Below are 16,629 nucleotides of genomic sequence, written 5' to 3'. Positions count from 1 at the left end.
GTCTGAGGTTGAAGCAGAGGTAGCAATATCATTTATGTAGATATTAAATAAGACTGGACCCAAAATTGAACCTTGTGGTACACCTTTAGATACAGATACCAACTCTGATTTATAATGATTCAATGTCATGCATTGATTTCTGTGATTTCAGTGAGGTAGTTTTGGGTCCAGTCCAGCGCAGTTGCATCAAAGCCAATCTTTTCTAAGTTCTGTAAAAGAAGAGTATGATCAACTGTGTCGAATGCTTTTGTTAAGTCAATAAAAACAGCTGCACAATGTTTCTTCTTGTCTATGTCTGAATAAAGATTGTCGTAGCAGAAATAGTGCTGTGACCTTCTCTGAAACCAGACTGATATTTAGATAAAAACAGAATTTTCATAAGAAATTATTTCAATTGCTGGTTTACTAGAGATTCTTGTATTTTTGCTAAACATGACAGTTTTGAGATTGGCCTATAATTATTCAGATCTGTTGTCTCACCACCTTTATGCAGATGAATTACATGAGCTGTTTTCCAGACCCTGGGAATTCTGCAAGATAAAACTGAAAGATTAAAAATGTATAAAATGTGTTCTAAAATAATCGGGGCTGCGAGACGTAATAAAAAGGGGTCCAGCCCATCTTCTCCAGTGGCTTTTCATGGATTAATTTTAGCCAGGGCATTAGCAACTAAATATGGAGAAAATGGCTGGAGTGAGAAAAGACCATGCGTTTTAGAAACAGTAGAGCTGAGATCAGTTTTATTCAATGGGTTTGTGCTATTCTTATCAAAGATGTGGCCAGCTGCAGCAAAATGTAAGTTAAAGGCTTGACATATTTCCTTCTGGGCAAAAATCAGCTGATCGTCAACTAAAACGCTTGTTGGAAAAAGGGGGGAATTATTTTTTAGAGCATTTACTATTTTCCAGATGTTTTGAGGGTTTCTAGTGCTGGTGATTAAGCTAAAGTAATATTCTGATTTAGCTTTTCTAACAGCAGAAGTACATTTATTTCTCAGCTGTCTAAAGGTAAGCCAATGGTCTCTCTCCCCTGAGCGTCTAGCAGTTGACCAGGCTTTTTTTCTGGCCTTAAACAATGAGGAAACTTCACCTGTACACCAGGGACTTGATCTGTCTCTGATTCTTGACTTTTTGAGTGGGGCATGTTTGTTTACCACTGTTAGGAAAGTTTTACTGAAGTGGTTTAGTGCCCCATCAACATCTGAGATTTCTAGTGTAAGGTGGATTTCACTCATTGCTAAGTCAGAAAGGAAAGCTTGCTCATTAAAATTATTAAAATTTCTTCTAACCACCAACCGAGAGCCTGTTTTGTTTGTGCAACTGTTTCTAATGCATCCGATGGGACAATGATCACTTATGCCAAGTTCAAAAACTCCTGAGGCAGTAATTTTGCCAGCTTTATTGGAGAGTATTAGATCTATCAGGGTTGACTTGGTGGGTTCTTTCAGATTTGGGCGAGTCGGTTCATTGATTAACTGTGTTAGGTTAAGATTGCCACATATTTCCTTTAAGTGATCGGATGCATTAGAAAGCCAGTTGAGGTTAAAATCACCAAGGACCAGCAATTCAGAAGCACTAAATTTGGATAAAAGATCTTCTAATTCCTCGACTGCAGAGTGTGGGGCAGAGGGAGGCCTGTATATCCCAATTAAAACAAAAGAGTTATTTTTTCCGAGTGAAACCTGGAGGGCTAAGAACTCATAACATTTTTCTTTGGATACTGCACATAAAACATTAGCTTGTAAATTTACACTGATATAAATAGCAACTCCCCCTCCCCTTGAAACTCTGTCTTTTCTATGGAGGATAAAATCATTTAAAGCTATATCTTCATCAGTGGTACAGTGTCTAAGCCAGGTCTCTGTTAAAACTATTATATCAGGATCAGACTGTGCAGCCAGGATTTTAAGATGATCCATTCTATCTTTTTGTAGTAGGCTTCTAATATTCAGATGCATTATACCTAAACCTTTTCTTTTCTTAAAACTCTCACTACTCATTGGGTTATCATTACAGTTTTCTTGGGGGTTTATGGAAATTAGAGATGGCTTAATGCTGATAAGATTATCACGATTAATAAAAACATTAAAATTATGAGGATTCTTGGTATTTCTTGTAAAAATGCTGGTCCTAGGTCTCCTACTATTAATGACTACTGGTATAATTGAACTTGCATTGTAGGTCTTGAGTTGTCATTTCAAATTAAAAACAGAGAAAAGCATATTATGTCCTAAAATCTGAGAACCCAGCCTATTGGGATGAATCCCATCAGATCTATAGAAGGAGGGGTGATTCCAGAAGAGGTTAAAATTGTCTATAAAAGTCAAGCCTTTGGAAAGGCAGGTATTCTGAAGCCAGGTATGAAAGTTTAAAAGTCTATCTTCTAAGCCGGTTTTCCTTATGGGTCACGGGGTTTGTTGGAGCCTATCCCAGTGGTCATTGGGCGGAAGGCAGGATACACCTGGAGAGGTCGCCAGTTCATCACATGGCCCATGTTCAGCAGCTCCAACGGCTGATTGTAGCTTCGCTGTGCTGCACATTAACTGCTCAGTAAACGTCTCCGAGCAAAAGTCTGAGGTCATTTGTTGATCAAGGATTATTTATTGAGGTAAACTGATGCATTTATTGAGCTGATGTGGCTTCGTATTCCCCAACTTTTAAATTCGTTCTACATTTAAGGCACCTCAGAATAACTGCAGGAACATTTAAGGTGGAACAGAAAATTCAAATGAGAAGCTGGCGAGCAGGAAACTAAGCTGAGCTTGATTTCTATGCATGGGTTTATTATTTATGAGCTTTGGTAGCCACTTTTATCAGTTATTATAAAATAACTTTAATATTTTTTTTCTATTTTTTGACATAGACATATAGAATTGTGATGTGGTCTTAAAATAATCATATAAGCTCATAAAATAATTAATAATAATAAAAAAGTTAAGTGACCGTTATTAGTCCCACAAGAGTTAAATTTCTCCTCTGCATTTTAACCCATCTGTACAGTGAAACACTACATAGTCATTCGTCAAGTCAAGTCACATCAAAGTTTATTTATATAGTGCTTTTTACAGCAGGAGTTGTCACAAAGCAGCTTTACAGAAAAATCTGGGTCCAAGCCTCCAAGACCAAGCCAATGGCGACAGTGGCAACAACAACCTCCCTTAGAGCAAGAGGAAGAAACCTGAAGACTCAAAAGGGAAACCCATCCTCCTCTGGTTGACCCCGGATAGCAAACAGTGTTATTATAAAATACGAGAATACAAAATGGGAAATAAGTGGAGCAGTGGTTAATTGAGTTTATGCAGCAGCAGCAGCAGCATCAGGAGGGTCAGTTCATGCAGTTGAGGTGCAAAACAGCCAACAGAGATGGAGCTCTGGTGACTCTAGCAGCTTTGATGGCTAACGTGATGACTCAGGCAGACGATGCTCAGGAGCTCAAATAAAGAGAGTGAGAGAGAGAAAGAGAGAGAGATTGATTAACAGGACAGTAGAGAAACCACTTCAAGCAGTGGGACCTCTGTCAACCGTACCATACCGTACTGTAACATTCGCCCCAAAGAGACAAAGAACTAAGTTGAGCCCAGTGTGCCTTCTTAGTGCTAAATAGCTTTGGGGATTTTGGGACTGATACTGCAGCAGAGGAGATCAACAAATCCATTCTTTTTGTCTGGAGAAGCCAGGTGGTCGAGGATTACGCAAACACCCTGATTCAGTTACAAAAAGAGTTTCCAGTGGAGAGATTGTATTTGAATATACATCACCTGAAAAATAAAGAGCAAAAATATAAACAAGGCCAGGCCTCTTAATCTAAAACCACTGTAACAGATGACATAGAATTATGTTTTGCAGAAATGAATAAAAGTTGTATGCATATTTCATTCTCACCAATAAACAGAAGCAGTATGATTTGGGCAAATGGCAGCATGCCAGAAGCTTGTCCATGCCTGAAGAACAGATCACAGTGAGAACATTTTGGCTTAATGCTAGAGTGGGAAATTCGGAGGGAGGAGAGATTAACAATATAGCATAGCATCTCAAGTATTGTCTCAATGATCTACAAAAAGATGCACACCCAAACTAAACCATGCAACCAAGTGTACACTATATTGCCAAAAGTATTCAGTCATCCTTCCAACTCAGTGAATTCAGCTGTTCCAATCACTTCCTTGGCCACAGGTGTATAAAACCAAGCACCTAGGCCTGCAGACTGCTTCTACAAACAGTGAAAGAATTGTCGCTCTCAGGAGCTCAGTGAGCTCCAGCATGGTACCGTGATAGGACGCCACCTATACAACAAGTCCAGTTATGAAATTTCCTTGCAACTAAATATTCCATAGACAACTGTCAGTGAAAATATAACAAAGTGGAAACTATTGGGAATGACAGCAACTCAGTCACGAAGTGGCAGACCATGTAAAATGACAGAGCAGGGTCAGCGGATCCTGAGACACATAATGCGCAGAGTTTGCCAACTTTCTGCAGGGTCGCTACAGACCTCCAAACTTCATGTGGCCTTCAGATTAGCTCAAGAAAAGTGCGTAGAGAGCTTCATGGAATGGGTTTCCATGGCTGAGCAGCTACATCCAAGCCTTACATCACCAATGGCAATGCAAAGTGTCGAATGCAGTGGTGTAAAGCACCGCTACTGGACTCCAGAGCAGTGGAGACAAGTTTGGTGGAGGGGGGATTATAATGTGGGGTTGTTTTTCAGGAGCTGGGCTCAGCCCCTTAGTTCCAGTGATAGGAACTCTTATTGCTTCCACAGACCAAGAGATTTTGGACTATTTCATGCTTCCAACAATGTGGGAACAGTTTGGGGATGGCCCCTTCCAACATGACTGCACACCAGTGCACATAGCAAGGTCCATAAAGCCATGGGTGAGTAAATTTGGTGTGGAAGAACTTCACTGGCCTACACCTCAACCCGATAGAACACCTCTGGGATGAATTAGAGCGGAGACTGCGAGCCAGACCTTCATGTCCAACATCAGTGTCTGACTTCACAAACACGCTTCTGGAAGAATGGTCAAAAATTCCCATAAACACCCTCCTAAACCTTGTGGAAAGCCTTCCCAAAAGAGTTAAAGCTTATATTATATCATATTAAACCCGATGTATTAATGGGATGTCACTCAAGTTCATATGCGTGTGAAGGCAGAAGACTGAATACTTTTGGAAATATAGTGTATTTGTATTTTTATTTATTTATTTATTTATTTAGAGCAGGGGGTACCCCCATCTTAAGTGGTACAATCTTCATTTGTCTAATAAGTCTAGTAGAGTGGATGGAATTTGACACAACAGGCAGTCTTCTAGAGATTCTATAGATTATTAAACAATGCAGTGAAACATAAGAAGATAGATCACAGCAGCAAAAAGTGAAAAAGTGGCTGATGTTTAAATCACTTCAGTTGTTACTACATGAAATTTTTAGGTTCATCTCATGAGCCATTTTTTTACAGTGCAAGCAGGTGAGCAGTGAGGAAAGGACACATGAAATTAGCTTGCATTGATTTACAGCACATTAACACTTTTGATTGTCACATTTCTTGAAAAAGAACATTTTAAAAGTCATTTATTGTGACATTATGGCACAATCTGCGCATATCTGTGCATATTATGTGATGATATGTGGTGGTCCGAGTGGTGGTCTTTAGAAGCTGACAGGAAGAAATGACAAGCAGGTCTACATTTATCTCAGTTATTTTACTAAAATATATATTAGTTAATTAAAAAAAATAGAGACCAGCATGATGAAGTAAATGAAGTTACAATTCAGTTTGCCAGACAAATGGGTAAAAAACACATGTTGCATGGTCTACAACAGCCTGAAATGAAAACTCTTGCTAACAACATGTTCATGGCTGCTGCTGACTTATAGTCAAAGATATCTACAGTTTCTATGCAGTTTGAGATGTACTTGAGCTTGAAGCTTCAGTTTTTAACTGGACCAACATGGCTCGGTGCACTACAGTGTGCTGTTAATTTGTGCTGAGTGACTTTACAGCTTATCCAAGAGGAGGAATCGAATGTTGAACATGATGAACACTTTGAAAAGACGATTCTGATTTTATCAGAAAATTCTCCTTTTATTTCACATGAAAGACCCCAACCTACACCAATGTTCAATTTTGGTTTTCCTTAAGGAGTTCCTGCTTGCATGTACTCACTGATTAGTCTCTGGGAAGGTTTACACATGTTGTGTTTAAGGAGTTTGAGCCTATTGCAAATCAGACTGACATTGTAAACTGGGGTTCTGGCTCGCCGTGGCGGTGTGAAGCGTATCTCTGGTCTGATCTACGAAGAGACTCGCGGCGTACTCAAAGTGTTCCTGGAGAATGTGATCAGGGACGCCGTCACCTACACCGAGCACGCCGAGAGGAAGACGGTCACCGCCATGGAAGTGGTTTACGCCCTGAAGCGTCAGTGATTTTAATTTACATAATGGCTGCAACTGTGACCACTGCAATTTCCTCCTGGGATCAATAAAGGAATCTGAATCTAGCAGCGTTTTTTCAAACCTAATGTCGTTTAGGCAGTAAAGCCGTTGTTCATCGTCAAGGCGTCGCAACTTTTACAGCAGAAATGGTTAAACGCAGCGCTCTTCTCCAGCAGAAGCCGATAGATCCGTTCAAAATCCCTTAGGAGAACCTTATACGTGTTACACGGATCTATTTAACTCTGGAACACAGAATCATCTGGATAAATACATTTTTAGTTTAAGATGTTTTCAAGTAGAAAATCAAGACAATCCAACAGTAATTTGACATCCAAAATACAGAATAAAATACATGATTTCTGAAAATAGTTTGGCAGAACTCAACCTGTCAAAGGTGCTCAAAAATGTGATGCCTTTTAATGAAAAAGAGCAATAACAAAACTTATTTGGAGTACATTTGTTCAAATTGTGCTCTACAGCACACAAGTAGATCAGAATGCGCGGAAAGAGAACAAAGTCTTTCGCGAGGAATAGGAGAGTGGACTGAATGAGAGCTGGGGTGGAGGGAGCTGAATGAGAGCTGGGGTGGAGGGGGCTGAATGAGAGCTGGGGTGGAGGGGGCTGAATGAGAGCTGGGGTGGAGGGGGCTGAATGAGAGCTGGGGTGGAGGGAGCTGAATGAGAGCTGGGGTGGAGGGGGCTGAATGAGAGCTGGGGTGGAGGGAGCTGAATGAGAGCTGGGGTGGAGGGAGCTGAATGAGAGCTGGGGTGGAGGGGGCTGAATGAGAGCTAGGGTGGAGGGAGCTGAATGAGAGCTGGGGTGGAGGGGGCTGAATGAGAGCTAGGGTGGAGGGAGCTGAATGAGAGCTGGGGTGGAGGGGGCTGAATGAGAGCTGGGGTGGAGGGAACATGTACGCAACGCGTATGTGAATATGTAGTGTACGTTTGTGTGTACGACGGTTTTTTTTGTACGTCTTCATGTTCGTGTGTGTGTTGGTGCATTTGAAGTCTTCAGAAGACGCCAGTGTTAGTGGGATGAACGGAGAGAGCTCTGAATCTCTCCTAAAATAAGAGTAAGTAGGTAATAATGATGGAGAAGGTTGAGGTACATGCCCTGCAGTAGCTGTAGATAGTTTGAAGTTTGAATCCAAGGTTAAAAGGATTAGGATAGTTCGATTTTCCTTCACGCTGCCCACAGAAATTCATTACTAATCAGAAGTGAAATTATAGGAAAGCGCCGGGCTCGACAGAATAATCCAGAAAACAGGGGCGTGAATGTTTCTATTTCTTTCCCTCTTTGTCTTCGTCTCCCTCTCACACACACGGGAGGCAGCATGAAGGGGAGGGGGAGATGCGGGCGGTTTGGAGAAGAGCAGTGGGCGGACCCTACAGTTTGACGACGCGGATTGGTTGTGGATGGCCGTCAAATTCCAGCCAATAGAAATTAAGCCGCTTTATCTATAAGAGAGGCGCTCGGAGGCCGGAGCACTTTATTTCAGCTTAGATTGACAAAGTTGAGAGAACTACAAAATGAGTGGAAGAGGAAAGACCGGTGGTAAAGCCAGGGCGAAGGCCAAGACTCGCTCCTCCCGTGCTGGGCTGCAGTTCCCTGTTGGTCGTGTACACAGGCTTCTGCGTAAAGGTAACTATGCCGAGCGCGTTGGCGCCGGTGCTCCCGTCTACTTGGCCGCCGTGCTGGAGTATCTGACCGCTGAGATCCTGGAGTTGGCCGGTAACGCCGCTCGTGACAACAAGAAGACCCGTATCATTCCTCGTCACTTGCAGTTGGCCGTTCGTAACGACGAGGAGCTCAACAAACTGCTCGGAGGAGTGACCATCGCTCAGGGTGGCGTTCTGCCCAATATCCAGGCCGTTCTGCTTCCCAAGAAGACTGAGAAGCCTGCCAAGACCAAGTAAAGTGGGCTTTTTGCGAAATCGTAAATAATCAAAGGCTCTTTTAAGAGCCACCCACGTTGGCGACAAAAGTGCAGCGTTTTCTATATTCCTTTAATGCAAGAAACGTTTTCGATCGGTTGTTATAGGTTGTTGTATGTTTAAAAGAAATTAAAGGATCATGGCATCGCCACCGTCCCACAGTTACCTACTGAATAAAAATGAGAAACTACTCGAACACGATGAATAAACCTTCATGAGCATCTAACTACGCGAGGAAGGTGAAATAGCAGGCGTGTAATAATAAATGAACCAAAAGTATGAGTGAAGTTACACAGGACGTGAAACAACAAAATGAGGAAAGACGGCGGTCAAAGCGTTGGGCAGTGTCTTGTGATTATTGAATCACAAGATTATTGATGAAAATGTTGGCGCGGCGTAAGACGCCCAATAAGATTTGGCCAACGTGTGGGGAGGCGGGCACACTGAAGAAGTTTAGCCAATGGGACGCGGGTTCGAGTAAAGAAGGAAAATAACGCTGAGAAGCCGCAGCTTTGGGGCGTCTTGTAGTTTGAAAATGTTGGCGCGAAACAAGCCGCCCAATAGCGTTTGACTGCCTGCGTGGACGGCCGTCCAATGGGAGGCGGGTATATTCAAGCCGCCCAATGAGCGGAGAGCAGCTCCAATGCAGAAAAGCGCCGCGCTGTGCGCGCGAGCTCATTCTGTCTTTTACAGAGAAGAGCAGAGTTTATCGTAATGGCGAGAACCAAGCAGACCGCCCGTAAGTCCACCGGTGGTAAAGCCCCGAGGAAGCAGCTGGCTACCAAGGCTGCCCGGAAGAGCGCTCCGGCCACCGGCGGCGTCAAGAAGCCTCACCGTTACAGGCCCGGTACCGTGGCTCTCCGCGAGATCCGCCGCTACCAGAAGTCCACAGAGCTGCTGATCCGCAAGCTGCCCTTCCAGCGCCTGGTGCGGGAGATCGCTCAGGACTTCAAGACCGATCTCCGCTTCCAGAGCTCTGCCGTCATGGCCCTGCAGGAGGCCAGCGAGGCTTACTTGGTGGGTCTCTTCGAGGACACGAACCTGTGCGCCATCCACGCCAAGAGAGTCACCATCATGCCTAAAGACATCCAGCTGGCCCGCCGTATCCGCGGAGAGCGCGCTTAGATTCAGCGGAGCGACCACAACTTCCTCACCCAAAAGGCTCTTTTAAGAGCCACCAAACTGTTTCAGTCCTTAAGAGCGATTTTTCTAGGAAACTCCGAGCTCTTAAACGCTGTGATGTAATTTATTGCTCATTTCCTGAGCAGTTTAATCTGCCTGTAGTTACTGTGTTGTGTGGATCATGGGACTCTGTATTTAAAAATGAGCCATATTGTGTTTTTTGTTTTTTTTTTTTTTTCTTTTTTTTCCCTTTGTGTTGTGATAACTCAGCTTATAAAATGGTGAAACTTCACATTCCTATTTATACATATCTTATTTAGTGGTAGTTTAAGCAAATACGGTGTAATTAAATGTGGTGTGGTGTGCAGGGAATAGTTGGAATACTGTGTAGTGTGGCGTGTTGTCAAAAGCAGAATGCAGTAATCTGAGGAAGGCTGGAGGACTGAAGCATGGATTTAGATGTTAGAATGAGTAAACATACATTTGGAGTTAAACTTGAGACTATTGATGACGCTCCAGGCACTATGAACAGGTGTGTAACCAGGCTTCTCTGGTATTACCATAAAGTGTGTTCACAGGTAGACTGTAGGTTTGTGATGAATTGTGTAAATTTATCAGTGAGTGAAACTGCATTTAGGACACAGCCTTGAATGTGAGTTTACAGCTATGCCAGAGACGTGTGATGGAATGATAATAGTAAAAGTAGGACAGAAGTGAAGCTTTAGCTCTGTGATATTGACCCAGGAGTTAGGCTAATGCTGAAGTCAGAGATGAAATTAGTCCTCAGGCTAATGATAAAGTGCCAGTGAGTACAGGCAGGTTAGGAGGATGTTCGAGGAAGCAGAAGTAGTTCACACTAAGTGAAGGTTGATGTCGAGCTGGGCCTCAGACTAATGATGGCCTTTGTGTGAGAAAGCTAATGGTCAGACTCATGATGAAGTAAGAGTGAGCATATTTATATTTACATGTAGTCCTCAGGTTAATGGTAAAGTCACAGAGGGTACAAGTAGGTTTAAGGCTACACCTTAGGCACCTGATGAAGTTAGAGTGAGGCTTATAGCTCGGCCTCAGGCTTCTACTGTGGTTATAGTGTGTAGTAATAGATGCAGGGCTAAACCGTAGGCTTACTGTGTAGTTAGAGCGAGACCATAGGGACATGATGAGGTGAGATGAAGTAGAAATGAGATTAGAGTTAGGACACAGGCTCATGATGGAGTCAGAGTCAGCAAAAATGGGCTTCCAACTAGGCCCCAGGCTTATGCTCAGGTTCCTGATGTAGCTAGCATTAAGGAACGGAGGTAGAAAACAAGCCATTAAGCCAATGATGAGGTTCTGATGAGAAATTAAAAGTAGGTACAGGCCGAGGCCGTATGCTCATGACAATGTTAGAGGAAGCAAAGAGTGGATTATTCCTGAGCCCCAGGCCTTAATGCAGTGAAATGTTGAAGTCTGAGGTTTAGCTGTGAGGCTACTTTTGCTGACTCGCGATTCCTTACCAGCGCAATGTCTTACTATGTAGTTCCTTCCATTCAGCCTAACTAGATCATGAGACTAATTGGAGATGTCTGTGTTTACTATAATCCTACAGTGGAAGTTAAAGGTGGTGAATAGTCAGTTAATAGCTAGGCCTTGGGCTTCTATGGTAGCTAATGTGAATGAGAAGAGGAACATAGCAAGACATTTACTTTCTCAGCATAGCTTTATCATAAGCATGATAAGAGAATATAAAACTGTTGAATCTCGAGATGTGTTATGAAGTTAGAGGAGGTAAAAGTGAGTTTACAGCGAGGCCTCCGATATATAATGAGGTTAAAGTTAATAGTATTGTGTTCAAAGCTATGCTTTAAGCTTATAACATGGTTAGATCAAGCAAAAGTAATGATGGGTACAGGGCTGGGCTTTAGGCAGGTGATGAAGCTGCTATATAGTAGTTGGAGTGTATGTAGAGTAGATTTAGAGCTAGGCCCTGGGCTCATGAGGAAGTTAGATGAAGCAGTAGGAGGTATGGGACTTGGCTTCAAGCTTTGGAAGTGTTTACAGTGGGCGTCTATAGACTCATATCTAGGCTCCAGGCTTATGATGAGGTGAAAGTGAATGAAAGCATGTTAATAAGTAGGTTTCTAGTTAGGTGTAGAACTCCTGATGTAGACAGCACGAATAAAAGGAGATTTGATTTTTTATTTTTTTTTGGCTTATGATGATGGAGGTTAAAGTGAAAGGAGGCCTCAGGCTTATAGTGTATATAAAGAGAGTGATGGTGGGTTTAGAGCTCGGCTTTAGGGCCTACGCTTGTGGTAAAGTTAGCGTGAGTAACAGTAGCTCCAGTTATATAATGTGAAGGTAAGCTTAGGGCAGGGCATCAGGCTTGTGATGGTAAGAGTGAGTGAAGGGTGAACTATAGCACCCCATTAGACTTCAGATGAAGCTGGACAATTAAAATCAGGTACAGAACTAGACTTTAAGCTGTACGGCTAGTTTGGCAAACTGTGACACCAGCATGAGCTTAAAATGAGTGATTTTAGATCTAAAGTTAGGCCGGAATTTGCATGAAGTGAAAGTAGATTCCGGGTAAGACCATTGACTTTTTTGCTGAGGTCATAGCGTCGTTTATTCCTCAGCTGTCTGATAGTGACCGTCGGTCTCCGTCACCGTTTCTTCTAGTGAGGCTCCATGATTTGTTGCTAGTATTGATCAAGGAAGATCTTTCAGAGCTGAACAAGGGATCTGATCTGTGTCTGATCCTGATGTTTTTAAGGTCTTCTAACCTCTATCCGAGAGCCTGACTTTATTATGGTAGTGTTTCTATTGCATGTGATTGGATTGTTGACTTGGTGGGTCAATTAAATTCGGTTTTGTTGGTTCTGTAATGAGTTCTGTTAGAGACAGATTCCTACTCACTTCCTTCATGGGATCAGATGTGTTAGTTAACCAGTTCAAGATTCCAGAGTTTTATTGTCATATGCACAGCAGAACAGGCAGTTACACTGTACAATGAAATTCTTTACTGTTTTTAGAGTTATTCTTATATTTTCTTTTTATTCTTAAGATTACATTTTTACTTTTAACTGCTGTTCCTCCATTCACCAAATATACAGTATGAAAGTTGAAATAAAATTAGTTACACGTGCATATGTGCAAATATGTAGAGCAGCTGTTCATAAAGTGCATCAGTAAACAGTAAACAATGTTGTTCTGTGCAGTAATGGATGTAAACAGTGTTGTTCTAACAGCAGCAGTGCAGTGTAGGTAAGGAGTGTGAGGTTAAATCAGTTCAGACCGGGAGGACGGAAGAGGCAGTGAGTGAGGTGTTCACCAGCCTGATGGCCTGTGAATAGAAGCTGTTGGTCAGTCTTGTCGTCCTGGACTTCACACTCCTGTAGTGTCTGCCTGAAGGTAGGAGTGTGAAGAGTCTGTGCTGGGGGTGTACATATCTGGACCTTTTGTAATCCTCAGAGTTGCCTGAGAGAAATGCAGAGTAAAATCCCCTAAAATCAGCTTTTCTGAGTCACTGTATGGATTTAAAAGGTCACCTGAATCATCTACAGTATAAGAGGAGCTTACCCCAACACTGTTACTGCATCCTGAGCAAACCTTTTCTTTTTTTTAATTATTATTCTTGTTATTTATTTATTTTTTATTGTTTTTTTTCTCTGTTATTTCTGAAGTTCTCTCCTGAACCACCAACACCATGGCAGTGGTCAAGAAGGCGCAGCAGAGATTCTACTTCCTGAGAAGTCTCAGGAAAATCGACCTTCAGGAGAAGCTGCTGGTGTCCTCCTACCACGCCACCATCGAGAGTGTGCTGACATACTGCATCTCAACGTGGTCCAGCAGCTGCTCAGTGGTAGAGAGGAGAGCACTGCATGGGGTTCATGAACACAGCCCAGAAGATCATCAGCTGGCTTTTTTTTTTTTTTTTTTTAACTTGGTTTAAATTTCATCAAACTACAGAAAAATAACAGAACAGCATAGAAAACCACAAAATTTACATAAACTTGTTTTTTGTTTTGTTAAATCTTGTCTACAAAGTAAGAGAGTCCCGCATGTCTGTGTCCTTAACCAACGTGTTCATTGTCTTCAGTATTTTGCCTTCAGTTTCTATGCTTTTAAAAACAGTTTCACTTGAAACAAACTGCTGGTCGATAGTCAAAGTTTAGACTTTACAACACAAAGAGCCATCCACAAAAAATCATGTTTGTTTTTAGTCATATTTTCTTTAAAGATCCCATAAAAATAGATTTCATATTAATTTCATTCCAAGTCCCATAACTCTCACTTTATCCCACACCTATCGAGCATGGTAACAGCTCTAGTGTTTCTTCCTCCTGGCAGTCTGGCATGTGCCACAAGGTCGTCTTAACAAATGCATCAGATTTGTAAGGCTGTGAAATACTAATAATGACAGTGGTGATAGTGATACTGATTGTTTTTGCTTTGTGTGTTTCTCTGTAGTGTCTGTGGCGTGTAGCTCCGCCTCCGGGTCCTTTGGTTTCAACTAGGTCCTGTAGAGGAGCATTATAAAGGTGCGTTCAGCACAGCAACGTTATTCAAACTTTGAGTTTCGACTTGGAGGAAAATCAGTGAAAATGTCTGGACGAGGATTTTTGTTAAAATAAAGTTTCTTTAAAAAAAAAAAAAAAAAAAAAAAAAAAAAAAAAAGAAAGGGTGAGAACTGTGGTCAGGTGGAGCTGCTATGTAAAGACTATAAAATGCCCCATGCCAAACTGCGACGCTGAAGAAACCTTAGAACACTTTTTATTTGATTGTTATAGATCTAAAGAAACATGGAATAAATTACAAAGCTTAAATATAAATATACAAATGAATATGAAGACAATAGCATATGGATTATTTGGAAACTCTCTCCCAAAACAACAAAAGGAATTATTATGGCTCATCATTTGCATTGTAAAAAGTCAATTGTGGAAAACAAGAACGAGAATGACGATTGATCAAGCTTTTGTGTCCAGTGATGTTGTTTTTAGTCACATTATACGGGAACTGAAAAGAAGAAGGACTATTGATACAAAAAAACAAGAAGGTAAGAAATGGGACTTTCTGACTTTTTAAAATATAAAGTCTGTAACTGTTTGATGTTTTGTATTTAATGATGATGTTTGTTTGTTAATTGTAAACTGTTATATTTTTGTTAAAATAAAGTTTCTTTAAAAAAAAAAAAAAAAGAAAGGGCGGGAAAGGTCTCGGTAAAGGAGGCGCTAAGCGTCACCGCAAAGTGCTCCGCGATAACATCCAGGGCATCACCAAGCCGGCTATCCGCCGTCTGGCTCGCCGTGGCGGTGTGAAGCGTATCTCTGGCCTGATCTACGAAGAGACTCGCGGCGTTCTCAAAGTGTTCCTGGAGAACGTGATCAGGGACGCCGTCACCTACACCGAGCACGCCAAGAGGAAGACCGTCACCGCCATGGACGTGGTTTACGCCCTGAAGCGTCAGGGACGAACCCTGTACGGCTTCGGAGGTTAAACGCTCGACTCGAACAACCAGAAACCCAACGGCTCTTTTAAGAGCCCCCCACACTCCCACCAGAAGAGCTGCTCCTTATGACCCGTTCAGTAGAAATGGGAATTTCAGTTTGGTCCATTTAAATTCAACGTTGGGAGGAAATTAGTAGTGATCTTACTTTAATACCAGAACAACAGAGAAAGAGGAACATTGTATATGTTGTGTGTGGTGAGCTACTGTAGGTTTCAGAAAACGCTGTTGGAGTCGTTTAGTTAGTAAAGCCGTTATTGTTCATCGTCACAGCTTCACGATTTCTACCTTTTACAGCTGAAACGGTCAAACGCAGCGCGGTTCTCCACCAGAACCCGGTACATCCGTTCAATTTCCTTTGAAATGAACTCAAATGTGTTACTTGGATCTGATTAACTCTGTAATACAGAAAGACTTGAACAATTTATTTGAATAATAAATTATTATTCATTTTTTTTAGTAAAACAGCATTTTGAGATCCAAAATACACAATTATTATTATTATTTATAAAAAATGTGTTTAGAAATGTGACGCCATTTTATGAAAGAGCAATAAAAAGAAATATTTTGAATAAATTTGTTCAGATGTGCTGTGCAGGACACCCAGTAGATCGGAATGCGCGGGAAAGAGAACAAAGACAGTCTTTAGCTAGGAGGAGGAGAGTGGGGTGAAGGAGAGCTGTGGGTTGTCCGCCAAGCGAGCCGTTGTTCATCGTCCAATGACCGTTTGACAGCACTGTGAAGGCGGAGCCTGATCTATTGGAATATCGCAGTGTAAATAAGCCGGTGCCTGGCGCTTCTCCTCATTCTTCAGTCTCACTCGAAGAGGAGAGTTATGCCTGAACCTGCCAAGTCCGCCCCGAAGAAGGGATCTAAGAAAGCCGTGACCAAGACGGCCGGCAAGGGAGGAAAGAAGCGCAGAAAGTCCAGGAAGGAGAGCTACGCCATCTACGTATACAAAGTGCTGAAGCAGGTCCACCCCGACACCGGCATTTCGTCCAAGGCGATGGGTATCATGAACTCGTTCGTCAACGACATCTTCGAGCGCATCGCCGGTGAGTCGTCCCGTCTGGCTCATTACAACAAACGCTCCACCATCACGTCCAGGGAGATCCAGACCGCCGTGCGCCTGCTTCTTCCCGGCGAGCTGGCCAAGCACGCCGTGTCCGAGGGCACCAAGGCCGTCACCAAGTACACCAGCTCCAAGTAAGAAGTGACCCGGACTTCATCAAACCCAACGGCTCTTTTAAGAGCCACCCACGGTTTCGCTTTAAGAGCTTTTCTCTGTTTCTGAGAATGAAAGCGGGGATGTGTCTGATGAAACTTAGTTTGCGTTTTCCTGCGCAGCTTCTTTACACGTAGTTTCTCTGTTTGGGTAATGGGTGTTGGTGAAATGGCGCTCTCTGCCTCATATATACAATAATAAATGTAACACGCGTCATTCGGGTTTTTGTAGTTTAAAATAATGGTATATTTGAATGTAGTAACACGGTTTAAATGTGCGGCCTGGTGAGCTCCTTTTTTGCTTTCACACTGTGTGAGAGAGAGAGATGAACTCAAACTGCATTAATAAAATAAAGGCTACACTAAGTTTGATTTTATTTTTTGTGCTGTCACAAAATCAATAATACAATATAGTAAAACCTG

General features: G+C 42.3%; 4 protein-coding genes across 4 annotated transcripts; all 4 read left to right on the top strand.

Moving 5' to 3' along the window:
• Window positions 1–6,249: 6,249 nt before the first annotated feature.
• LOC108417204 (histone H4-like) lies at window positions 6,250–15,022 on the top strand (the record flags this gene model as incomplete). The annotated part of the gene is made up of 2 exons (XM_037543937.1): window positions 6,250–6,336; window positions 14,746–15,022. Coding segments are annotated over 2 exons (315 nt in total), but the record flags the coding sequence as incomplete, so codon positions are not given.
• Window positions 7,948–8,403, top strand: LOC119261853 (histone H2A-like). Its single transcript, XM_037531819.1, has one exon. The coding sequence runs from the start codon at window positions 7,965–7,967 to the stop codon at window positions 8,349–8,351; it is 387 nt and encodes a 128-aa protein (XP_037387716.1). The 5' UTR covers window positions 7,948–7,964; the 3' UTR covers window positions 8,352–8,403.
• On the top strand, window positions 9,068–9,551 carry LOC119261844 (histone H3). The gene has a single exon (XM_037531789.1). The coding sequence runs from the start codon at window positions 9,084–9,086 to the stop codon at window positions 9,492–9,494; it is 411 nt and encodes a 136-aa protein (XP_037387686.1). The 5' UTR covers window positions 9,068–9,083; the 3' UTR covers window positions 9,495–9,551.
• A 783-nt stretch (window positions 15,023–15,805) lies between the features above and the next one.
• LOC108418150 (histone H2B) lies at window positions 15,806–16,629 on the top strand. The gene has a single exon (XM_017690112.2). The coding sequence runs from the start codon at window positions 15,818–15,820 to the stop codon at window positions 16,190–16,192; it is 375 nt and encodes a 124-aa protein (XP_017545601.2). The 5' UTR covers window positions 15,806–15,817; the 3' UTR covers window positions 16,193–16,629.

Source organism: Pygocentrus nattereri, chromosome 2, assembly GCF_015220715.1.
Source record: "Pygocentrus nattereri isolate fPygNat1 chromosome 2, fPygNat1.pri, whole genome shotgun sequence".
Taxonomy (NCBI): Eukaryota; Metazoa; Chordata; class Actinopteri; order Characiformes; family Serrasalmidae; genus Pygocentrus; species Pygocentrus nattereri.
This window is presented reverse-complemented; position numbering and strand designations above follow the sequence as displayed.